This window comes from Cherax quadricarinatus, chromosome 88 (assembly GCF_038502225.1).
Source record: "Cherax quadricarinatus isolate ZL_2023a chromosome 88, ASM3850222v1, whole genome shotgun sequence".
Taxonomy (NCBI): domain Eukaryota; kingdom Metazoa; phylum Arthropoda; class Malacostraca; order Decapoda; family Parastacidae; genus Cherax; species Cherax quadricarinatus.
This window is the reverse complement of record NC_091379.1, coordinates 15,237,346-15,263,723: the sequence shown is the minus strand read 5'-3', so window position 1 is coordinate 15,263,723 and position 26,378 is coordinate 15,237,346. Positions and strand designations below refer to the sequence as shown.

General features: G+C 41.1%; 1 protein-coding gene across 3 annotated transcripts in view; it reads right to left on the bottom strand.

Moving 5' to 3' along the window:
• LOC128698456 (von Willebrand factor A domain-containing protein 5A) overlaps window positions 1-26,378 on the bottom strand; it is a 102,333-nt gene that overhangs the window by 59,833 nt on the left and 16,122 nt on the right. For all 3 annotated transcript variants that reach the window (XM_070103998.1, XM_070103999.1, XM_070104000.1), the window contains exons 7-9: window positions 24,210-24,376; window positions 15,323-15,536; window positions 11,987-12,113 (exon numbers count right to left, since the gene is read on the bottom strand). In XM_070103998.1, the coding sequence (XP_069960099.1) occupies window positions 11,987-12,113; window positions 15,323-15,536; window positions 24,210-24,376 (508 nt within the window). The remainder of the gene's footprint in view (window positions 1-11,986; window positions 12,114-15,322; window positions 15,537-24,209; window positions 24,377-26,378) is intronic.

Here is a 26,378-nt window from a genome sequence, read left to right as displayed (position 1 = left end):
TGTATCTTTATACGTATATGCTTCTAAACTGTTGTGTTCTGAGCACCTCTGCAAAAACAGTGATTATGTGTGAGTGAGGTGAAAGTGTTGAATGATGATAAAAGTATTTTCTTTTTGGGGATTTTCATTCTTTTTGGGTCACCCTGCCTCGGTGGGAGACGGCCAACTTGTTAAAAAAAAAAAAAAAAAAAAAAATTGTTGTATGATGGATCTTGCTGAATGATGGGTCTTGTTATGTGAATGGTTTTGTTGATGACCAGTCTCATATGACTGGTTTTCTTGTACAGTGACCCCTTGGTTTTCATCGATCTTAGTCATTGCTGATTTTGGTTTTGGTCAACTTTTTTCATTGATTTTTGGCTTTAGTTTTCGTCGATTACCTCTGTTTTCGTCGGTCGTACAGAACCTGTCCAGTCCCCAGCACGCAGACAAAGCCGACTCCCACACACATTCTCAGCCGGTGTAGCGTTGTTTCTCAGCCAGTGAACATATACTGCCAGGTCACACGAAACATTTCATAATAATCCATTGTTTTTGCCACTTGTGGGAGTTGTCATAAAGTGGGAGTTGTCACAGTTGCTCTTTGCTGATGACACTGTGCTCTTAGGAGATTCTGAAGAGAAGTTGCAGAGGTTGGTGGATGAATTTGGTAGGGTATGCAAAAGAAGAAAATTAAAAGTGAATACAGGAAAGAGTAAGGTTATGAGGATAACAAAAAGATTAGGTGATGAAAGATTGGATATCAGATTGGAGGGAGAGAGTATGGAGGAGGTGAATGTATTCAGATATTTGGGAGTGGACATGTCAGCAGATGAGTCTATGAAAGATGAGGTGAATCATAGAATTGATGAGGGGAAAAGGGTGAGCGGTGCACTTAGGAGTCTGTGGAGACAAAGAACTTTGTCCTTGGAGGCAAAGAGGGGAATGTATGAGAGTATAGTTTTACCAACGCTCTTATATGGGTGTGAAGCATGGGTGATGAATGTTGCAGCGAGAAGGCTGGAGGCAGTGGAGATGTCATGTCTGAGGGCAATGTGTGGTGTGAATATAATGCAGAGAATTCATAGTTTGGAAGTTAGGAGGAGGTGAGGGATTACCAAAACTGTTGTCCAGAGGGCTGAGGAAGGGTTGTTGAGGTGGTTCGGACATGTAGAGGGAATGGAGCAAAACAGAATGACTTCAAGAGTGTATCAGTCTGTAGTGGAAGGAAGGCGGGCTAGGGGTCGGCCTAGGAAAGGTTGGAGGGAGGGGGTAAAGAAGGTTTTGTGTGCGAGGGGCTTGGACTTCCAGCAGGCATGCGTGAGCATGTTTGATAGGAGTGAATGGAGACAAATGGTTTTGAATACTTGACGTGCTGTTGGAGTGTGAGCAAAGTAACATTTATGAAGGGATTCAGGGAAACCGGCAAGCTGGACTTGAGTCCTGGAGATGGGAAGTACAGTGCCTGCACTCTGAAGGAGGGGTGTTAATGTAGTGTAAAGCACCCTTCTGGCAAGACAGTGATGGAGTGAATGATGGTGAAAGTTTTTCTTTTTCGGGCCACCCTGCCTTGGTTGGAATCGGCCAGTGTGTTAATAATAATAATAATTTAACATGTGTGACTGCTAGATAAGCGACCATGGCCCCAAAGAGAGCTCCTAGTACCAGTACTTTGACCCTAAGAGAGTTCAATATCTTCTGCTGCATAGGCTTGGCAGGGAGTGACTTCCAGGACGATGAACTCTGCTTGGAGAAAATTGTGGCCAGATTGTGTCCAGAGGAGGAGGAAGAGAGATGGAAGAAGGTGCCTTCTTCAAAGATTAAGGAGATTTGTGCAATGTGGACTAAAGTGCATTCATTTGTGGAGGAACATCACCCTGAGAAAGCTGTTGCAATCCGTGCTGGTGACTTTTACAATGACAATGCTATGTCCCATTTTAGGCAAATCTTAAAGAGATGCCAGAAACAGACCTTTCTGGACAGATATTTTGTGCAACAGGGGTCCAGCGACTCTCAAGGTGGTCCTAGTGACAGTAAAAAACAGAGGGAAGTGACCCCAGATAAGGACTTGGTACCTAGAGTCCTTATGGAGGAGGATTCCCCTTCTAAACACAAACCTATCTTCCCTCTCCCTTCCTCCCTGCCTTCCTTCCAGCAACAACAGCCTTCAATAAAGGTAAGTGTCATGTTTAATGTTCATTCTTTTGTGCATGTAAATGTATATTTAAGGTAAAAACAATTTTTTGTTGATATTTCTGGGTGTCTGGAACGGATTAATTCCATTTACATTATTTCTTAGGAGGAAAATGGTTTCAGTTTTGGCCAATGGCTCTGGAACGGATTAAACACGAAAACCAAGGGACCACTGTATAGGCTTGTTGAATGACTGGTCTCGTATGACCAGCCTTGTTGATGGCTGGTTTTGTTGAATGACTGGTCATGCTGAATAACTGATTTTGTTGAATGACTGAATATTCCTGGTTGTGTTGTATGACTGGGTTTTGTATGATTGGTTATGCTGTATGACTGACTCTGTTGTATGACTGGATATTACTACTTTTACTGTATATTTGCTTTTAGATAGTTTAGTGTTAGTAATTCCATGTATCCTAGGTAGTAGGTTGGTAGACAGTAACCGCCCAGGAAGGTACTACAGTCCTGCCAAGTGAGTGTAAAACGAAAGCCTGTAATTGTTTTACATGATGGTAGGATTGCTGGTGTCCTTTTTTCTGTCTCATGAACATGCAAGATTTCAGGTATGTCTTGCTACTTCTGCTTACACTTAGGTCACATTACACATACACATACAAGCACATATATACACACCCCTCTGGGTTTTCTTCCATTTTCTTTCTAGTTCTTATTCTTGTTTATTTCCTCTTATCTCCTTGGGGAAGTGGAACAGAATTCTTCCTCCATAAGCCATGCGTGTTGTAAGAGGCAACTAAAATGCCGGGAGCAAGCAGCTAGTAACCCCTTCTCCTGTATATATTACTAAATGTAAAAGGAGAAACTTTTGGTTTTCCTTTTGGGCCACCCCGCCTCGGTGGGATACGGCCGGTGTGTTGAAAGAAAGAAAGAAATTCCATGCACACACTACATGAGAGACAAAAGTCAAAATCAAAGTCCAAGATTTTTTCCCCATGATATAATGTTTGTACATGCAGAAAGCCCATGGTTATGCAGAGCATTTCTGGAAAGCTTCAAGCCTAACTTAAAACTACAATGACAATTATTATTTTCTCATATATAAGGTCATTAAAAGAATACAAACAACAATTTTAGGCATTACCAATAGAACAAACAAGCAGACAACTATTTCTTTAAAGCTGAATTATGATTATAAGTATGTAGTCAGATATAGTATACAGTGGACCCCCGCATAACGCTATTAATCCGTTCCTGAGAGCTCAATGTTATGCAAAATTATCGTTAAGCGAATTAATTTTCCCCATAAGAAATAATGGAAATCAAATTAATCCGTGCAAGACACCCAAAAGTATGAAAAAAAACAAAATTTACCACATAAAATATTAATTTTAATACACACAAACTTAAGAAAACATGCACAGTTACATGACACTTACCTTTATTGAAGATGTGGTGATGATTGATAGGATGGGAGGGGAGACTGGATGGTTTTAGTGTTTAGAAGGGGAATCCCCTTCCATTAGGACTTGAGGTGTCAAGTCCTTTTCCGGGGTTGCTTCCCTTCTTCTTTTAATGCCACTAGGACCAGCTTCAGAGTCACTGGACTTCTGTCGCACAACATATCTGTCCATAGTGGCCTGTACCTCTCGTTCCTTTATGACTTTTCTAAAGTGTTTCACAACAGTGTCAGTGTAATAGTCACCAGCACGGCTTGCAATAGCTGTCTGAGGGTGATTTTCATCCATGAAGATTTGCACTTCAAGCCACTTTGCACAGATTTCCTTAATCTTTGAAGTAGGCAACTTCTTCAATTTCTCTCTCCCCTCCTCCGAAGCAATTTCCTCAGGTGTGGCCTCTTGCTGTTGAAGTTGATCTAGCAGCTCATCAGTGGTTAGTTCTTCATTGTCCTCCTCCACCAACTCTTCCACATCATCCCCACTAACCTCCAACCCCAAGGACTTCCCCAATGCCACAATTGATTCCTCAACTGGCATAGGATTCTCAGGGTTAGCCTCAAATCCTTCAAAATCCCTTTATTCTGGCCACAGTTTCTTCCAAGCAGAGTTCAAGGTCCTCTTAGTCACTCCCTCCCAAGCCTTGCCTATAAAGTTTACACAATTGAGGATATTAAAGTGCTCTCTCCAAAACTCTTTTAGAGTCAATTGAGTTTCTGAGGTCACTACAAAGCACCTTTCAAACAGAGCTTTTGTGTACAGTTTTTTGAAGTTTGCAATAACCTGCTGGTCCATGGGCTGCAGGAGAGGAGTGGTATTAGGAGGCAAAAACTTCACCTTAATGAAGCTCATGTCCCCACAAAGTCGCTCTGCCAAGTCTGTAGGATGACCAGGGGCATTGTCTAACACCAGGAGGCACTTAAGGTCTAATTTCTTTTCAGTTAGGTAATTTTTCACAGTGGGGGCAAATGCATGGTGTAACCAGTCATAGAAAAAGTCCCTAGTGACCCATGCCTTATTGTTTGCCCTCCACAGCACACACAAATTAGCCTTGAGGATACTCTTTTGCCTGAACGCTCTGGGAGTTTCAGAGTGATACACTAATAAAGGCTTCACTTTGCAATCACCACTAGCATTGGCACACATGAGAAGAGTAAGCCTGTCTTTCATAGGCTTATGTCCTGGGAGTGCCTTTTCCTCCTCAGTAATGTAGGTCCTGCTTGGCATTTTCTTCCAAAACAGGCCTGTTTCGTCACAATTAAACACTTGTTCAGGTTTCAGTCCTTCACTGTCTATGTACTCCTTGAATTCCTGCACATATTTTTCAGCTGCTTTGTGGTCCGAACTGGCAGCCTCACCATGCCTTATCACACTATGTATGCCACTATGCCTCTTAAATCTCTCAAACCAACCTTTGCTGGCCTTAAATTCACTCACATCACCACTAGTTGCAGGCATTTTTCTAATTAAATCCTCATGCAACTTCCTAGCCTTTTCACTTATGATCGCCTGAGAGATGCTATCGCCTGATATCTGTTTTTCGTTTATCCACACCAGTAACAGTCTCTCAACATCTTCTATCACTTGCGATCTCTGTTTCGAAAGCACAGTTAAACCTTTGGCAAGAACAGCTTCCTTGATTGCCGTTCTCTTGGACACAATAGAAGCGATGGTTGATTGGGGTTTACTATACAACCTGGCCAGCTCGGAGACACGCACTCCACTTTCATACTTAGCAATGATCTCTTTCTTCATCTCAATAGTAATTCTCACCCTTATTCCTGTAGGGTTGGCACTAGAAGCTTTCTTGGGGCCCATGGTCACTTATTTTTCAGGTGGAATCACTATAAAAAGGCTGTAATAATACGAAATGTTCCGATTGTATGCTTGAATGTTACCGCGGAGGCTGGCTTGTAAACAATGCCACTGGCAGAACAAGTGAGGCTGGCTCAGGCCGCATGGACGTGTCTCGGACGAATCGCGTTGAGCGAATTTTTTAACACTATGCGAGGCAAAATTTTAGTGATAAAATGTATCGCTATGCAGATTTAACACTATGTGATGCCAACGTTATGCGGGGGTCCACTGTATAGTGAGAATATAGACTTTAACATATTTTGTGGTTGAAAGAATTGTTTAGCTTATTCAACATATTTTTAACACATTTAACATATTTAATTGTTGCTGGGATATACAGTGGACCCCCGCATAACGATTACCTCCGAATGCGACCAATTATGTAAGTGTATTTATGTAAGTGCATTTGTACGTGTATGTTTGGGGGTCTGAAATGGACTAATCTACTTCACAATATTCCTTATGGGAATAAATTCGGTCAGTACTGGCACCTGAACATCCTGACGGAGTGAAAAAATATCGTTAACCGGGGGTCCACTGTATTAGGATTAGTGTACACCATAGTCTGTATTTCACTGATGGAATGCAGGGCATCATTCTCTGGGGAAATGCTTTGGCTCCTCTGGGAATTTTCAGGAATGACAGCAACAAATAGTGAGGTTAAAAACGTGCATGTGAATATCTAAATAAGAGAATTTATCACCAACCTGTGAGACTAAATAACAGAATTATGTCCAGTACTGGTAACACAGATACACAAAGTGATTATGAACAATTAGCAAAGATTTTTGCTTCACTTTCTGAGGGTACTGAAGTTTTGCTTCATGAGTTATGGGACAATTACACAGACAACACTAACTTACAAAATGCTGTTGATACTATAAACCTTGCATCAGTCAACATTTTTTTGTCTACAAGGCCATCAGTTTTAAATTACAGGCCAATCAGCTTGGCCTTAACTGTAGAAAAGTTGATGGAATCAATAACTGGAGATGAATTCCAAAGCCAGACTGAAAGATGTAATTTCAGTTTTACAAAGGGTCATTTTTGTCTTACAAATTTACTAGCCTTTTTCTCTAAGGTATATACTGACTACCTTATTTAAGATATTTGAAGTTAACCATGATACAGAAAATGATACTGTGTATTTGGACGTCGGTAAGTTTTATAAAAGAGATGAACACAGGATACTGATGAAGAAAGTACCGAAACATGGTATAGGAGAAGAAATTCTCTCTTGGGTCAAGGCATGGTCGATTGAGAGGCAACAAAAAATTTACATAAACGTTACTGGTTCTGGGGAACAACAGCCCAGAAGGATGGTCTCAGACCAGACCTAAACTGGAAGGGAAATATGCAGGAATGTGAACAATTAAAACGCTCGCAAGACTAAAAATAAGTTAATATATACTTAATGTAAATGCAATTATGAAGATTTCTCACCCATTTTATATGTTCAAGAGACAGGAATATGATTTATGTTGCAGAAATATACAGATTTAGCTGTTACCTTATGTGTTCCTGAAGAATAAAGATGATTTCTGACTGTTGTAGAAATAAACAGATCTCTTTTATGTGTGATTCAGTTTATAAGTGGCTTTTCATATATCTGTGTCCTGTATTTATAACACTTGCAACCAATCACTGCTGTCACTGCTTGTCATTAACCCCTCCACTGTCTTGTACATAGATATATACCACGGATGCCAGTGTCACGTTCCTGTATATCTACGTTTTAAGCACAGCTCATTCAATTATTCTGTGAGAATGGGTCTGTGTGGTGAGTGTGTGAAGAGTATTAAAACAATACTACCCCACACAGTGAATGATGGGAAAAGCAAATAGGTCATCCATTGCGCTTTAGGACACCTTTTAACCATCTAGGAAGTCAATAATACACATTCTTTATAGAGTTTCATGTGGTAAATTTGCCCATGACTCGCAGACGGCGTCCTTCAGCCATGGAAGTGAACTGCTATCCTTTTCCTGGTAGAACCCTCTTCATCACAGCCCAGAGTTCTCAATGGAGTTCAAGTCTGGAGAATTTTCCTGGCCACTCATCTGTAGACAGCCTGTACTGTCTGCACAGACAGCCTATGCTGTCTGCACAGACAGCCTATGCTGTCTGCCAGCTTAGTTCATATTTTGCAGCACTCAGGTGCTGCCCTCTAGGCCTGCCCAGGTCAGTGGGACGCTGGTCCCACTCGCCCTCACTCTCTCAGCAGCCTAGAAGCAGACAACAAGTCTACTCCCTCTCTCCCTCGTGGGCATGGCCCTTGTAGGCATGGCCCTCCCGGGCCATGGGCACTTAACACACAAGCCTGTGTACCCACCACGACTTTGCAAATAAAGTAAGAAGCCTCCGAAGACGTATCCTCACTCACCGCCGCATGAATCACCAAACAAATGGGTTATAAATGGTGGGAAGCAGTGGTCACAGCAGTTGTGTTTGCCCGGAGAGAGGAAGGTATGAAGTTGTTCACTTCATCACCCTACACAAGAAGCATCCATCTCTCAACGAGTTATCCTGATGTCGGGTCTGTATGTTTCAGCATCCAGACACAGGTACAAGCAGTCACTTGTATGTTCTGCTGTTGTTGTTCAGCTCAGCACAGCTATTTCAGCAAGCCAGAGGTGAGTTTGTGGTGATTTCTGCATCCAGTGTGCGTGTCTCCGTGTTTATGGGAGAAGAGGAGGAAGTGGCCGTTCCTTGCCTCGCCCATGCTCGCCCTGCTGTACACTCGCACCTCACCGGCTACCATACACCACCATGCCATCACTCCCTCTGCTGTGTTTTCTGCTGTTTTTCGTGTGAATTCTTTGCCAGAGCTGTGTATCCGAGTGCCCAAGGCCACTCGAAGCTACGTGGATCAGCATGCCACGTAGATCATGACGCCACGTGGATCCCACTGCCACGTGGGGTGTGGATGAAGCCACGTGGATCTACGAGCCACGTGAGTTACTGAGCCAGACATCCCAGGCCACATGATGTGGTCTGCTGCTGCCCGACTTCATGATGTCACGATGTCTGCCTGACACCACATCGAGATGTCTGCTGACGTCACAGTGCTGCTGACATCACCTCGCGATGTCATGCCTGTCATCACATGAAGTCACATCGAGTGTTTCAGTAATTATGTCAGTATTGTCGAGAAGATTGAGAGAAGATATATGTCATGTGTTAATTAATTCCTCTCAGTCAGTGTTCTCACATGTTAGTGTATGGCATCATTTGCTAGTTTAAGCCATGTTGTACCGCATGTACCGTGGGTGTGTGTAAAGTTTTCCGTGTGTCCAGTGTGGTCTTGAGCTGAGACCAGTGTGTAGCACCACTGTGTTATTGTCACCCGGTGTGACCAGCGCATTTGACAGCTGATATTTGTCAGCCCTGAGTGTATGAACCCCTTGTACAGAAAGCTCTTATGCACGTCGCTCATAGATGTTTCTACAGAATCGTACCTGCTATGATTACCATTGAGATTTGTTTCACTTCACCTCCAGACCTTCAGAGTCCGATTATATGTAGAGAAACAAGTCTGGGGATGCTTAGACTAACCTCTGCTGTAACTCCAACTGTCGAGAGAATGACACTCGTCAAGCCGCAGTTTAAGCCCTGTCAGCAGGCGCTGTGTCAGCCTTGTGCCACAAGCTTCAGTGAGCTCCTACACAAAGATGATGTCACTTTGACTGCTAGCTCGCTCACTGCAGTCTGGTGTATGATGTTATGACTCCCAGATGTTTCGCCCAGTCGTCTCTGCCACGACTCGCTCCACAACTCACTCCACGCTCGCCGGCAGTACCAGTCGAGAAGTGTCCTTCTGAGTCGCTTGCCAGAAGTCCTGCCCAGTTGCCGAGTTTTGACGACGCCTCACTTGAGGGCACCAGCACGTCGTGCCCCAGGTTGAGTGAAACCTGCAGTGACTCCTACGATGACTGCTTCGTCATTCTAGAGGAGACCGTAACCCGTTACGTCACAGCTCAGCCACAGCGATGTCTCCTGTGTTGCAGTATCTGTCCAGATGCAGGAAGGCATGCAGTGATGCCCTTCGAAGCTCACTGCCTATGACCACGATGTTTAGCACACCCCACATATTTTTTTCTTCCCTCCCTGTAGGAAGTTTTTTTTTCCATGTCCATATGTATATATTTTATTTTATTATTATCACACTGGCCGATTCCCACCAAGGCAGGGTGGCCCGAAAAAGAAAAACTTTCACCATCATTCACTCCATCAGTCTTGCCAGAAGGGTGCTTTACACTACAGTTTTTAAACTGCAACATTAACACCCCTCCTTCAGAGTGCAGGCACTGTACTTCCCATCTCCAGGACTCAAGTCCGGCCTGCCGGTTTCCCTGAATCCCTTCATAAATGTTACTTTGCTCACACTCCAACAGCACGTCAAGTATTAAAAACCATTTGTCTCCATTCACTCCTATCAAACACGCTCACGCATGCCTGCTGGAAGTCCAAGCCCCTCGCACAAAAAACCTCCTTTACCCCCTCCCTCCAACCTTTCCTAGGCCGACCCCTACCCCGCCTTCCTTCCACTACAGACTGATACACTCTTGAAGTCATTCTGTTTCGCTCCATTCTCTCTACATGTCCGAACCACCTCAACAACCCTTCCTCAGCCCTCTGGACAACAGTTTTGGTAATCCCGCACCTCCTCCTAACTTCCAAACTACGAATTCTCTGCATTATATTCACACCACACATTGCCCTCAGACATGACATCTCCACTGCCTCCAGCCTTCTCCTCGCTGCAACATTCATCACCCACGCTTCACACCCATATAAGAGCGTTGGTAAAACTATACTCTCATACATTCCCCTCTTTGCCTCCAAGGACAAAGTTCTTTGTCTCCACAGACTCCTAAGTGCACCACTCACTCTTTTTTCCTCATCAATTCTATGATTCACCTCATCTTTCATAGACCCATCCGCTGACACGTCCACTCCCAAATATCTGAATACGTTCACCTCCTCCATACTCTCTCCCTTCAATCTGATATCCAATCTTTCATCACCTAATCTTTTTGTTATCCTCATAACCTTACTCTTTCCTGTATTCACCTTTAATTTTCTTCTTTTGCACACCCTACCAAATTCATCCACCAATCTCTGCAACTTCTCTTCAGAATCTCCCAAGAGCACAGTGTCATCAGCAAAGAGCAGCTGTGACAACTCCCACTTTGTGTGTGATTCTTTATCTTTTAACTCCACGCCTCTTGCCAAGACCCTCGCATTTACTTCTCTTACAACCCCATCTATAAATATATTAAACAACCACGGTGACATCACACATCCTTGTCTAAGGCCTACTTTTACTGGGAAAAAATTTCCCTCTTTCCTACATACTCTAACTTGAGCCTCACTATCCTCGTATATATGTACATGTTTTTTATTTTGTGTTCTGTGCCCTGTTCCTACGAGAGAGAAACCGAGTTTTCTTTTTACCACCAGTATTGTTGCGTCGGGACAACGCGAGGTAGGTGGCCGAGCAAATGTAGACAGCCTGTACTGTCTGCACAGACAGCCTATGCTGTCTGCCAGCTTAGTTCATATTTTGCGGCACTCAGGTGCTGCCCTCTAGGCCTTCCCAGGTCAGTGGGACACTGGTCCCACTCGCCCTCACTCTCTCAGCGGCCTAGAAGCAGACAACAAGTCTACTCCCTCTCTCCTTTGTGGGCATGGCCCTCCCGGGCCATGGGCACTTAACACACAAGCCTGTGAACCCATCACGACTTTGCAAATAAAGTATGAAACCTCCGAAGATGTATCACTTACTCCCCGCTACCAGAAACACCAAATAATCCAGTTCACACATCGAAGAAGGGCACCTCACAGTCACGAAGCCACTGAACAACAGATAGATTTCTAAGTGTGGTAAGGAGCACTGTCTTGCTTGAAAACATTGCACCACACTGTTTGAAAGATTTGTGCAAATGATAACAGAGCATTTCTAGGTATGGTATGATGCTAACATTAGTGAGGATGTTTTTTCTAGACTCCCCTTGATGCACTTTTGCTGTGGGCATGTCAACACTGTCCTCAAGGAACTGACACAACCAGGTCCTCACTGAATTCTCATGTATATTGAAAGTTTCTACTATTACCTTCATTTGATAGTTTGCCTAAAGAACTCCAATGGCCTGCGCAATCAAGCCAGCAACTTACTCCTACCCATATTAATTTGTCTATGACCAAAGATGTCTGACCAATTTAGCCCTCAAGACCACACAACAGAGGGACCACAGACACAAGGCCATCCACCACACAAGCCAGGATGTATCCAGTAGCCTTAGGGAATCCCGTAAAAGTCCATTTCATGTTGCCAGGCCACCATAATTTTTTTGTCCTACCCCAAAACCTACCAGGGCTGGGTATTACTTTAGACATTAAAGTATGCTGGGTGCCATCTACTCAGCATACTTTAATGAAGAGCACTATATACCTAACATATGTAAGACATATTCAGGAAAAAGCAAGGGAAAATTCCTGCCATTACTGCAATGCATATGAATGTATCATATATTGGACTTACGCAGGAAAAAGTGAGCAGAAATCACTGCCAAAGCTGATGATGTTGAAGAAGCAGCCGATGGGTAAACTCTTGAGGAAGAGCAGCAGTGTTGCTCGAGCACTCTGGATCTTCTCACCTCCCATGCTTCCTACAGTATATATAAACAAATGAATAAATATATACATAAATATATAAATAATTTTTTAATGCATTGGCTGTCTCCCACCAAGGTAGTGTGACCTAAAAAGAAAAACAAAAGTTTTCCTTTTTAGGTCACTCATATCTCCCGTGCAGGAGTTCATAGGTTCAAACATAAAGCACAGACATCAGCAGAAGATGAGTGATGGTAGACTTTTAAGGATACACAGAAATGAAAGACAAGGCATTAAAACCGAAGGCAGACACCCAGTGTCAAATTCAAATTCAAACTTTTATTTCTTTTATGTAATACACAGATAATGTAGTTTGCAAGAAATAAAATACTGTTAGGTACAAAAAGAAAGCCATTAGTGTGCAATGTATTTCGAGCAATGCAATGCAGTTCAGGAAAAAAGGAAAGGAATACAATGTACAGTAGATTATCATTATCATGAGGGCAAATTAAACCCAAAGAAGTTGTACAGTGCCTGGGGAACAGAAGATAATCAGATTAGACCTGAGGAAGGGAAGGGTAATTTCACGTCCTTGGATCAAAAACCCTTTCGGCAACATCAAAGAACTTCCTACAAAAAAAAATATGTGGAGCACTGCATGTGGGATGCCTTTAATGGTATGAGGGTTATAGTATTGTTAACCCTTTCAGGGATTCGGCCGTACTAGTACAGCTTATGCACCAGGGTTTTTGACGTACTAGTACGCCTAAATTCTAGTGCCCTCAAATCTAGTGAGAGAAAGCTGGTAGGCCTACATATGAAAGAATGGGTCTATGTGGTCAGTGTGCATGGTATAAAAAAAATCCTGCAGCACACAGTGCGTAATGAGAAAAAAAAAAACTTTGACCGTGTTTTTGGATTAAAACAGCGACTTTGCACTGTATTTTCGTATGGTATTTATTGTTGTATTCTAGTTTTCTTGATCTCATTTTATAGAATGGAAGACATATTACAGAAATTGAGATGATTCTGACTGGTTTTACAAAGAAAACTACCTTGAAATTGCGCTCAAAGTAGCAGAAATGTTCGATTTTTACCAAAGATCAAAAGTAAACAAATCATGCCAAGCGTCCAATACACGTCAACTGGTTTTTTTTTTTTATTTATTTATTTCCAATTTGTGCACACATACAGAGGTACAAAAAAAATACAGATAAGAGCAGTATGCCAAAGCCACTTATACTATGCATAGCATTACGGGCTGGCTTAAAATTAACTTAAGATTAACTAAGCAATGATTATTATTATTATTATAATCAAAAAGAAGCGCTAAGCCACAAGGACTATACAGCGCTGCTACTGCTACTGGTGAGTCTAATATTCTTTCACAAGTGCGCTGATAATATTTATACCATTTCTACTTCAATGCAGTAGTCTGCATAACAGTAAATCTTCTATTTTTTTTGTGAGAATAAAAATTCAAAGTGGAAAGCAAAAGAATGTAAGAGGGGCATGGGGACATGACTAATGAACAGAGGAAATGTTATTTTAGTGCCAGGAATGTCTTTCTTGTTAATTCTGGACCCTATTCGGAAATTGGCATCTTTTGAAATTTGTGTGAAATTGGAAAAATTGCTAAATTCTGACCACTGTATTGAATAGTTGAAATTGGTAAATGGGTGGTTTCTTGTACTCATTCAATAGAAAAAATGGAGTTCTAGCGAAATAGTTATGATTTTTGTCAACAAGTACACTGGAATTGGCCAAAAATAGGGCTCAAAGTGGGCAAAATCACAGATGCATAAACATCGTCGAGACCACTAACTTCGCGAGAGCATAATTCGGTAAGTTTTCCATCAAATTTCATACTTTTGGTGTCATTATGATCGGGAAAAGATTCTCTATCTTTTCATAATTTTTTTTTTTTTTTTTTTTTTTTTTGAAATTTGGCCGACCCTGAGAACAAGTTTCTGAGAGGGCCTGTCGACCCTGAAAGGGTTAAAAAGCACTTCATCTCCTTAATGTAACTAAACCAGCATTATGAACTACCAGGCTCAACCATTCATCCAACTCTATCCCTGCTCTTCCAGTCTTCCTCAAACTCCCACAGAAAATTAATTACTCATTTTGTTCCATTATATCTCTACTGAAACTAACTACCTCTATCTTCACCATCTCATTCTATCATTCCATGAACTAAAGACTTCGAGTCGGTTTGAAACTGCTTAAGAAATCCCTCTTAACTGGAGATCACTGAATCAGTTTGAAGTATTAACACATACTTAAAATTGTACTATTGTTCATCTGTCTACCTTTCATTTTTGTGTGCATTTAAAAATTCCTACTCGATAACCCACGTCTCGTTCTTAAGTAGTCTTTAAGCATTAGGATTAGCCTGCCTGAAATGCACCACATGCTAGTGGCTTTCTTTTGTGGCTTTTCTTTGGTGGCTAAAGCTCCCGCTTCACACACGGAGGGCCCGGGTTCGATTCCCGGCGGGTGGAAACATTTCGACACGTTTCCTTACACCTATTGTCCTGTTCACCTAGCAGCAAATAGGTACCTGGGTGTTAGTCGACTGGTGTGGGTCGCATCCTGGGGGACAAGATTAAGGACCCCAATGGAAATAAGTTAGACAGTCCTCGATGACGCACTGACTTTCTTGGGTTATCCTGGGTGGCTAACCCTCCGGGGTTAAAAATCCGAACGAAATCTTATCTTATCTTATCTTACCTGTATACTGCAGAAAATAATTAAATTTATTATTTTTTTTTTTTAACACACTGACCATCTCTCACCAAGGCAGAATGATCCAAAAAAGAAATACTTTCACCATCATTCACACTATCACTGTCTTGCCAGAGGACTGCAGATATAACAGTTTAGAGGGCAGTCTAAACAGCAAATATCCCAAAGTCCTCCTTTAGAGTGCAGGCATTTTACCTCCCCCTGCTCACACTAGAAAAACCATTCATCTCCATTCCTAACACATTCACACATGACTGCTGTATGTCCAAGCCCCTTGCACATAAAACCTCCTTTCCCCCCCCCCCTTCCCTCCATCTTAGACCATGTTTAGAAGCCTTCCTGTCATATGCACCCATTTATTTCCTATTTTGTTAGAAAGTTTATCAGTTCTAAACCTCTCACATATGCCACTTTTACACTCAAATGAAAATTAATTTAAAAATATACACTAGTGTTTTGTACAACCATTTACCAAAGAATAATTCCAATGTATTGAACCACAAGTATTAAAGCTTACCTGAACGATCAATTACAAAAATGATCTCATTTTTGTTGGAATAACTCTTGGATGGAACCTCAGGAAAAAGATTGAGCATAATCAGATCATCTTTCATTAGTCCTGTGGTAGAGCGGTCACCAGTTTCACGGATTATGTGAGTCTTGTAGGGATTAGCATAGTAGATCAGGAGACTCCAGTCATGATCACTCTTGAAACCCCCATCCTGTGTTACCTGTTAAAACAACATCAAATAAGCATCTTTATATATGGCCCTTCCCATTTATGTTTCCATCCATCAACCGTAAAATGCATTGACAAAAATAACAAAATAAATGCACTTCTAATAAACAAAGGACAGATGGGGGGATAGGGAGCAATGATGCTGGTGAAAGGCCCTTGACTAAAGGCCCTACCTTAAGACTACAAGGACAATAAACATTAAATATTTATATTTCTTTCTAGGTAGTAGGTTGGTAGACAGCAACCGCCCAGGGAGGTACTACCGTCCTGCCAAGTGAGTGTAAAACTGAAGCCTGTAATTGTTTTACACGATGGTAGGATTGCTGGTGTCTTTTTTTTTCTGTCTCATAAACATGCAAGATTTCAGGTACGTCTTGCTACTTCTACTTACACTTAGGTCACACTACACATACATGTACAAGCATATATATACACACCCCTTTGGGTTTTCTTCTATTTTCTTTCTAGTTCTTGTTCTTGTTTATTTCCTCTTACCTCCATGGGGAAGTGGAACAGAATTCTTCCTCCGTAAGCCATGCATGTTGTAAGAGGCTACTAAAATGCCGGGAGCAAGGGGCTAGTAACCCCTTCTCCTGTATATATTACTAAATGTAAAAGGAGAAACTTTCGTTTTTCCTTTTGGGCCACCCCGCCTCGGTGGGATATGGCCGGTGTGTTGAAAGAAAGAAAGAAGATTTATATTTCTTCTTCTTTCAACAAACCAGCCATATCCAACCGAGGAAGGGTTTACCTGGAGTTTACCTGGAGAGGGTTTCGGGGGTCAACGCCCCTGTGGCCCGGTCTGAGACCAGGCCTCATGGTGGATCAGGGTCTGATCAACCAGGCTGTTACTGCTGGCCGCACGCAAGCTTACATACGAACCACAGCCCGGTTGGTCAGGTACTGACTTTAGGTGCCTGTCCAGTGCCTTCTTGAAGACAGCCAGGGGTCTATTGGTAATCCCCCTTATGTATGCTGGGAAGCCACTCAACAGTCTTGGGCCCGAGACACTTATTGTGTTGTCTCTCAGTGTACTTGTGGCACCCCTGCTTTTCATCGGGGGAATGTTGCATCTCCTGCCAAGTCTTTTGCTTTCATATGGAGTGATTTTCGTGTGCAAGTTTGGTACCAATCCCTCCAGGACCTTCTAAGTGTATATTATCATGTATCTCTATTGCCTGCGTTCAAGGGAATACAGATCAAGGACCTTCAACCGTTTCCAGTAGTTTAGGTGCCTTATCGCACTTGTGTGTGCCATAAAAGTTCTTTGTACACTCTCCAGGTCTGCAATGTCGCCAGCCTTGAAGGAGGCCGGTAGTGTACAACAGTATTCCAGCCTAGAGAGCACAAGCGATTTGAAGAGAATCATCATGGGCTTGGCGTCCCTAGTTTTGAAGATTCTCATTATCCATCCTATCATTTTCCTAGCGGATGAGGTAGATACATTGTTGTGGTCTTTGAAGGCGAGATTCTCTGACATTATCACTCCCAGGTCCTTCACATTACTTTTCCACTCTATTGTATGGTTAGAATTTGTGGTATACCCTGACACATTTTCAGTTTCTTCAAGTTTTCCATATCTGAGTAGTTGAAATTTCTCCTCGTTGAACTTCATATTGTTTTGAGTGGCCCATTCGAAGATTTGTTTGATGTCCGCTTGGAGTCTCGTAGTGTCTTTGATGGAGGTCACTGCCATGGTAATCTGGGTGTCATCCGCAAAAGAAGACACGGAGCTATGGCTTACATCTCTGTCTATGTCAGAAATGAGGATGAGGAATAGAATGGGAGCGAGTACTGTGCCTTGTGGAACACAGCTTTTCACCATGGCTGCCTGGGACTTTATTCTGTTTACTGTTACTCTTTGTGTTCTATTTGTCAGGAAGTTGTAGATCCATCTACCAACTTTTCCAGTTATTCCTTTATGACGCATTTTGTGTGCTATTACACCATGGTCACACTTGTCGAAAGCTTTTGCAAAGTCTGTGTATACTACAGCTGTATTTTGTTTCCCTTTTTAACTTTAATAATGTATACAGGAGAAGGGGTTACTAGCCGCTTGCTCCTGGCATTTTAGTCCCCTCTTACGACATGCATGGCTTATGGAGGAAGAATTATGTTCCACTTCCCCCATGGAGATAGACAAGAACAAGAACTAGTAAGAAAATAGAAGAAAACCCAGAGGGGTGTGTATATACATGGTTGGAGGGATATGTTGTGTATCTTTATACGTATATGCTTCTAAACTGTTGTGTTCTGAGCACCTCTGCAAAAACAGTAATTATGTGTGAGTGAGGTGAAAGTGTGGAATGATGATGAAAGTATTTTCTTTTTGGGGATCTTCTTTCTTTTTTGGGTCACCCTGCCTTGGTGGGAGATGGCCGACTTGTTAAAAAAAAAAAAAAAAAAAACATGTATGTGTAATGTGGCCTAAGTGTAAGTTGAAGTAGCAAGACGTACCTGAAATTTTGCATGTTTATGAGACAGAAAAAAAGACACCAACAATCCTACCATCATGTAAAACAATTACAGGCTTTCATTTTACATTCACTTGGCAGGACGGTAGTACCTCCCTGGGCAGTTGCTGTCTGCCAACCTACTACCTAGGATATTTATATTTAAGGACATTAAATGCATACAAATAAGAATGAATCAATGAGTATATCATGAAAGTATATGAAAATATATTAATATATATGTGCTATATCATACCATGTATATTTATTTATCCCCCTTTTCATAAAGTATGTATTACTTATTACCAAACCTCTTTCTACACATAGCTCAATTAAAGGCTCCCCATTTACATTTACCCCTGGCACCCCAAATTTACCTACTACTCCCTCCACAACATTTTTACCTACTTTAGCATTGAAATCCCCAACCACCATTACTCTCACACTTGGTTCAAATCTCCCCACGCATTCACTCAACATTTCCCAAAATCTCTCTCTCCTCCACTCTTCTCTCTTCTCCAGGTGCATATACTCTTACTATAACCCACTTTTCACATCCAACCTTTATTTTACTCCACATAATCCTTGAATTAATACATTTATATTCCCTCTTTTCCTGCCATAGCTGACTTTTACAACACGCATGGCTTACGGAGGAAAGATTCTTATTCCACTTCCCCAAGGATATAAAAGGAAATGTAATAAGAACAAGAACTATTAAGATAAAATCAAAGAAAACTCAGATGAGTGTGTATAAATAAACATGTACATGTATGTGTAGTGTGACCTAAGTGTAAGTAGAAGTAGCAAGACGTACCTGTAATCTTGCATGTTTATGAGACAGACAAAAGACATCAGCAATCTTACCATCATGTAAAACAATTACAGGCTTTCGTTTTACACTCACATGGCAGGACAGTAGTACCCCCTTGGGTGGTTGCTGTCTACCAACCTACTACCTAGTATTATTATTATTATTATTATTGTCATAATTATTATTATCAGTAGTATGTACGTGGTGATGGGCTACTCATCTGTTGAATTGGATCTGTGCTCCAGTTCCCTAAATTAATAATAATAATAATAATAATAATAATAATAATAATAATAATAATAATAATAATAATAATAATAATAATAATACAATATAATAGTAATAATAATATGTCAATTTTAGACATTTTTTTTATTTTTTTTTTTTCATATTTTTGTGACAAATGCTTCTAAATAAAAATTGGTAACCCTCTGGGTGGCTGTAGGTACAGCTGCTATGACCATGGCTACCTCAGTGCTGACCAAGAGTCAAAAGGAAAAGGAGGCGCAGCAGACCCTTGGGATGCGTAATTTTGTCTTATAGTGTACAAATTTCTTACACAATGCCTCACCCAAAGAGACAGTATTTGCGTACAATCAGCAAGAAGCGATTAGAAACTATGAAAAAAGCTAGAGAAATGAAGAAGGCAGCAGCATAGAGAGAGGCAGCTGGCCGCCACCACCACTGTGGCCACCGCCACCACCACCACCACCACTGTGGATGCCGCCACCACTACCACCACTGTGGCCACAGTGATCATGTCTTCACCTATACATGTATATACATTTGTCTTGACCACACCTGTGGTTACGTATGTGACAACCTCACCAGTAATCATAAATAAACACAAGCTAGGTGTGGGGTTAAGGACTGGGAAGATACTAGAGTGAGAGAGTTAATGGCAGATGCTTTTTGCCGCTGCCGGTGTCACCATCACTTGCCATATTATGGCCTATTTTATTCATTCTAGAGTATATGTTTCTGTGTTATTAACCCTTTGACTGTCGCAACCCCCAATCCTGAGGTGTCTCCTGGTGTCGCAAAATTTAAAAAAAAAAAAAAAAATTTTCTTATGAAATGAGAGAGAATCTTTTCCCGATTGTAATGACACCAAAAAAACGAAATTTGATGGAAAACTGACGGAATTATGCTCTCGCGAAGTTAGCAACCTCGGCGCTGTTTACAAATCGGCGATTTCGCCCACTTTGAGCCCTATTTTCGGCTAATTCCATTGTTCCAGTCGCCCAAACTCATAGCTATTTCTTTAGAACTCCATTTTTTCTATCGATTGAGTACAAGAAACTGCCTATTTACCGATTTCAACTACCTAATAATGTGGTCAGAAATTTGTAATTTGGCCAATTTCACGAAAACTAAAAAATATGACAATTTCAAAATAAGGTCCAGAATGAACAATGCAGGCATTCCTGGCTCTAAAATAACATTTTCTTTGTTCATCAGTCATATCTCCAGGCCCCTCTGATATTACTCTTGCTTTCTATTTTGAATTTTTATTCAAACAAAAAATAGAAGACTTACTATTATGCAGACTACTGCAATACTGTAATAATTGTATAAATAACATCAACCTATTCATTACTGCATATTAGAATGGCTAGTTGTATATTTATTGCACAATGGCATCATTTGTTTACTTTTGAACATTGGCAAAAATCAAACATTTCCCCTACTTTGAGCTCCATTTCTAGGTTCTTTTTATAGTAAAAGCAATCAAAATCACCTCTATTTCTATAATATGTTTTCCATTCTATCAAATGAGACCAAGAAAACGAGAATACAACCATAAATACTATACGAAAATAGACCACAAAGTAGGCATTTTAATTAAAAAAAACGGTCGGAGTTTTTTTTTCTCATTATGCACTGCGTGCTCCAGGATTTTTTTTACATGGTGCACACTGACCACACAGCCCCATTCTCTCACATGTGGGCCTACCAGCTTTCTCCTGCTTGATTTGAAGCCGCTAGAATTTATGAGTATATACACGTCAAACACGGTACCTCGTAAGACGTATATATACGGCCGCAACAGTCAAAGGGTTAATATTGTTTATTATGTCATATTAGATGAATTGTGATAGATAACTAAGCTGTATTTAGGTAGTAGGTTGGTAGACAGTAACCGTCCAGGGAGGTACTACTGTCCTGCCAAGTGAGTGTAAAACTGAAGCCTGTAATTGTTTTACATGATGGTAGAATTGCTGGTGTCTTTTTTTTCTGTCTCATGAACATGCAAGATTTCAGGTACGTCTTGCTACTTCTATTTACACTTAGGTCACACTACACATACATGTACAGTGGACCCCCGGTATTCGATGGCATCGGTATTCGATAAATCCGGTATTCAATACATTTTATCGCAAAAAATTTTCCTCAGTATTGAAAACCCGGTATTCGATACGATTCGTACGAGACGTGTCCACGTGTGGCCTGAACTGCCCCTTGTGTGCCAGTGTTTACAAGCCAGCCAGTGTGCACGCATCTAAGGATACATTCGGTACATTCCATATTATCCATATTATCACTGTGTTTGGTTCTTGTTTCTGCAAAATAAGTCACCATGGGCCCCAAGAAAGCTTCTAGTGCCAACCCTTCAAGAAAAAAGTCGCTAATGACTTAAGAAATGAAGAAAGAGATAATTGCAAAGTACGAAAGTGGAGTGCGTGTGTCGGAGCTGGTTAGGTTGTATAATAAACCCCAGTCAACCATCTCTACTATAGTGACCAGGAAAACGGCAATCAAGGAAGCTGTTCTTGCAAAAGGTGCAACTGTGATTACGAAACAGCGACCGCAAGTGTTAGAAAATGCTGAGAGATTGTTATTGGTGTGGATAAATGAAAAACAGATAGCAGGAGATAGCATCTCTCAAGCGATCATAAGTGAAAAGGCTAGGCAGTTGCATGACGATTTGGAAAAGAGATTGCCTGCAAATAGTGGTGATGTGAGTGAATTTAAGGCCAGCAAAGGTTGGTTTGAAAGATTTAAGAATCATAGTGGCATACATAGTGTGATTAGGCATGGTGAGGCTGCCAGTTTGGACCAAAAAGCAGCTGAAAAATATGTGAAGGAATTCAAGGATTACATAGACAGTGAAGGACTGAAACCTGAACAAGTGTTTAATTGCGATGAAACAGGCCTGTTTTGGAAGAAAATGCCAGCAGGACCTACATTACTCAGGGGGAAAAGGCACTCCCAGGACATAAGCCTATGAAAGACAGGCTTACTCTGTTGATGTGTGCCAATGCTAGTGGTGATTGCAAAGTGAAGCCTTTATTAGTGTATCACTCAGAAACTCCCAGAGTGTTCAGGAAAAACAATGTCCTCAAGGCTAATTTGTGTGTGCTGTGGAGGGCAAACAGTAAGGCATGGGCCACTAAGGACTTTTTCTATGACTGGTTACACCATGCATTTGCCCCCAATGTGAAAAATTACCTAACTGAAAAGATATTAGACCTTAAGTGCCTCCTGGTATTAGACAATGCCCCTGGCCATCCTACAGACTTGTCAGAGCGACTTTCTGGGGACATGAGCTTCATTAAGGTCAAGTTTTTGCCTCCTAATACCACTCCTCTCCTGCAGTCCATGGACCAGCAGGTCATTTCCAACTTCAAGAAACTGTACACAAAAGCTATGTTTCAAAAGTGCTTTATAGTGACCACAGAAACTCAACTGACTCTAAAAGAGCTTTGGAAGGATCACTTTAATATCCTCAATTGTATAAACCTGATAGGTACGGCTTGGGAGGGAGTGACTAAGAGGACCTTGAACTCTGCTTGGAAGAAACTGTGGCCAGAATGTATAGACAAAAGGGATTTTGAAGGATTTGAGGCTAACCCTGAGAATCCTATGCCAGTTGAGGAATCCATTGTGGCATTGGGGAAGTCCTTGGGGTTGGAGGTTAGTGGGGAGGATGTGGAAGAGTTGGTGGAGGAGGACAGTGAAGAACTAACCACTGATGAGCTGATAGATCATCTTCAACAGCAAGAGGGCAGACCTGAGGAAACTGCTTCGGAGGAGGGGATAGAGAAATTGAAGAAGTTGCCTACTTCAAAGATTAAGGAAATGTGTGCAATGTGGCTTAAAGTGCAAACCTTTTTGGATGACAATCACCCTAACACAGCTATTGCAAGCCGTGCTGGTGACTATTACACTAACAATGTTGTGAAACACTTTAGGGATGCCATAAAGGAACGGAAGGTACAGGCCACTATGGACAGATATGTTGTGCGACAGAAATCCAGTGACTCTGAAGCTGGTCCTAGTGGCATTAAAAGAAGAAGGGAAGTAACCCCGGAAAAGGACTTGCTACCTCAAGTCCTAATGGAAGGGGATTCCCCTTCTAAACACTAACACCTCTCCCCTCCTCCCATCCCATCAATCATCACCAGATCTTCATTAAAGGTAAGTGTCAATTATTTTATTATTATTCTATTGCATTAAACTTAATATTCCATGTAGTAAAATTTTTTTTTCATACTTTTGGGTGTCTTGCACGGATTAATTTGATTTCCATTATTTCTTATGAGGAAAATTGATTCGGTTTTCGATATTATCGGTATTCGATGAGCTCTCAGGAATGGATTAATATCGAATACCGGGGGTCCACTGTACAAGCATATATATACACACACCCCATTGAGTTTTCTTCTATTTTCTTTCTAGTTCTTATTCTTGTTTATTTCCTCTTATCTCCATGGGGAAGCGGAACAGAATTCTTCCTCCGTAAGCCACGCGTGTTGTAAGAGGCGACTAACATGCCAGGAGCAAGGGGCTAGTAACCTCTTCTCCTGTATATATTACTATATGTAAAAAGAAAAACTGTCATTTTTTCTTTTGGGCCACCCCGTGCCTTGGTGGGATACGGCCAGTGTGTTGAAAGAAAGAACTAAGCTGTAGAGTTGATATTAGCATTATTTTGTCATGCCTCCTTAGAGGCTGGAATTTATTAATTGCATTTCAATTAATTTAAATGAGGGAAATTGACTCAGAATACGAACAAATCAGGATACAAACAAGGTCACAGAAAGGATTAAATTCATAAGCCAAGGTTCCACTGTACAGTGTATTGTACTTAAACAAAAAAATTTCTGCAACATTTCTAAAGGGAATGGTCTATATGCCAGTGAGGGGCTCTTGATCCAAGAAAATAGGCCTATCATTCCTTACCTTTGACTGAACTTGATTGTTTCCTCTTCCCCTTGTACAGTATCATTACTATAGTATCACCACTACAATAATAATAATCTTCATGGACCAAAAATTCACTTGATATAAACTAGTAATTTAATTTATGTATATGAGCACTTGTGTGCTCCTTTATAAATATATATCTTGAATACAGTGCATTGAAACATTTCATAAAAGTTAGAAAACTCACTTGTGCAGATTTGAGATCATCACTAATGGCGACATTGAGAGAATCAGTGTGCGAGATGACTCGCCCTATATCGTGACCTCCTGTTATGTCACACTTGATATCAATGACATATGCTTTGGGTACAGTAACTATCCTTGCTATATGAACATCACTGCCAAAACCTGGAGCTATTTGCATAAACCAAAGAAATACAGTTTTTAATGTTTATGTGATTTATATATGAGAGAATATAAAAATACAATTGATACAGCAAAAAAAAAATATATGGTACATATAAACGAATAGATATTACTACCCTAGGTAGTAGGTTGGTAGACAGCAACCACCCAGGGAGGTACTACCGTCCTGCCAAGTGAGTGTAAAACGGAAACCTGTAATTGTTTTACATGATGGTAGGATTGCTGGTGTCCATTTTTCTGTCTCATAAACATACAAGATTTCAGGTGCATCTTGCTACTTCTACTTACACTTAGGTCATACTACACATACATGTACAAGCATATATGTATATACACACCCCTCTGGGTTTTCTTCCATTTTTCTTACTAGTTCTTGTTCTTGTTTATTTCCTCTTACCTCCATGGGGAAGTGGAACAGAATTCTTCCTCCGTAAGCCATGTGTGTTGTAAGAGGCGACTAAAATGCTGGGAGCAAGGGGCTAGTAACCTCTTCTCCTGTATATATTACTAAATGTAAAAGGAGAAACTTTCGTTTTTCCTTTTGGGCCACCCCACCTCGGTGGGATACGGCCGGTGTGTTGAAAGAAGGAAAGAAAGATATTACTACATGTAAAAAGAAAAATTTTTGTTTTCTGTTTAGGTCACTCTGCCTTGGTGTGGGATGGCTGATACACTGAACAAAATGGATAGATTTATAATATTTCTTTTTCTTTCAACAAACCGGCCGTATCCCACCGAGGCAGGGTGGCTCAAAAAGAAAAACAAAAGTTTCTCTTTTTAAATTTAGTAATTTATACAGAAGAAGGGGTTACTAGCCCCTTGCTCCTGGCATTTTAGTCGCCTCCTACAACACACATGGCTTACGGAGGAAGAATTCTGTTCCACTTTCCCATGGAGATAAGAGGAAATAAACAAGAACAACAACTAGTAAGAAAAATGGAAGAAAACCCAGAGGGGTGTGTATATATATGCTTGTACATGTATGTGTAGTGTGACCTAAGTGTAAGTAGAAGTAGCAAGACGTACCTGAAACCTTGCATGTTTACGAGACAGAAAAATGGACACCAGCAATCCTACCATCATGTAAAACAATTACAGGCTTTCATTTTACATTCACTTGGCAGGATGGTAGTACCTCCCTGGGCGGTTGCTGTCTACCAACCTACTACCTAGGAGATTTATAATATATATATAAATAAACTTTTTTCCATAAATGGAGCAATCAGCATCTCAAAAGAGGAGAGCTGAAAATAATAACAAATGACTTTAGGGCAGAGAAGAGCCTTACAAACAAAAGCTACTTTCACTCATAAAAATACTCTTCTGTATTAACATCTTCCCTTTTAAACCAGGTGAGATATTAGAGCTAGAAAACTTCAAATAAACAGGGATCCTTGAATGAATGCTGAAAATTAGCAGAGAATCTAAAGTATTGAGGTTGCCTCAAAGAATGCAGTGTTTATTGGACCCTAAGTAACAAAGCCATGAGACTTCTCTCATATGCTAAAAGTGGAAAATACATGAAGGACTGACCCCAATATAGCGGAAACACAAGTAAAACGCTTTACAAGGAAACTACTAATTATTTACACAGTGCAAAATTTTGTACAGATGATTAACCAACTGAGTATGCAGGCTGCAAACAACAACCTGAATGATTAAACCATGGAATTGGTGGGGTTTGAAACCATGGGAGGTGTGTCCTACAACTCCGGGCCAGTGCGTAAAACTCATCCAACTAGGTATATTTCTACACACCATAGGGAAGTTAGCATGGGCCACTACTGTGACCACAAATGCAAATACATATTTACAAATGAATCCCACACCAGGTAGCTGTGGTGAGCTCTACCTCAAGTCTCCTGTGGTGAACTCTAGCTAGAGTTCACCACAGGCACGCTGGTGGGATATTCATCTATAAAAACTTGTATTCGTGGTCACAGTGTGACCCATGCTCACTTCTCTATGGTGTATAGAAATAAATCTAATT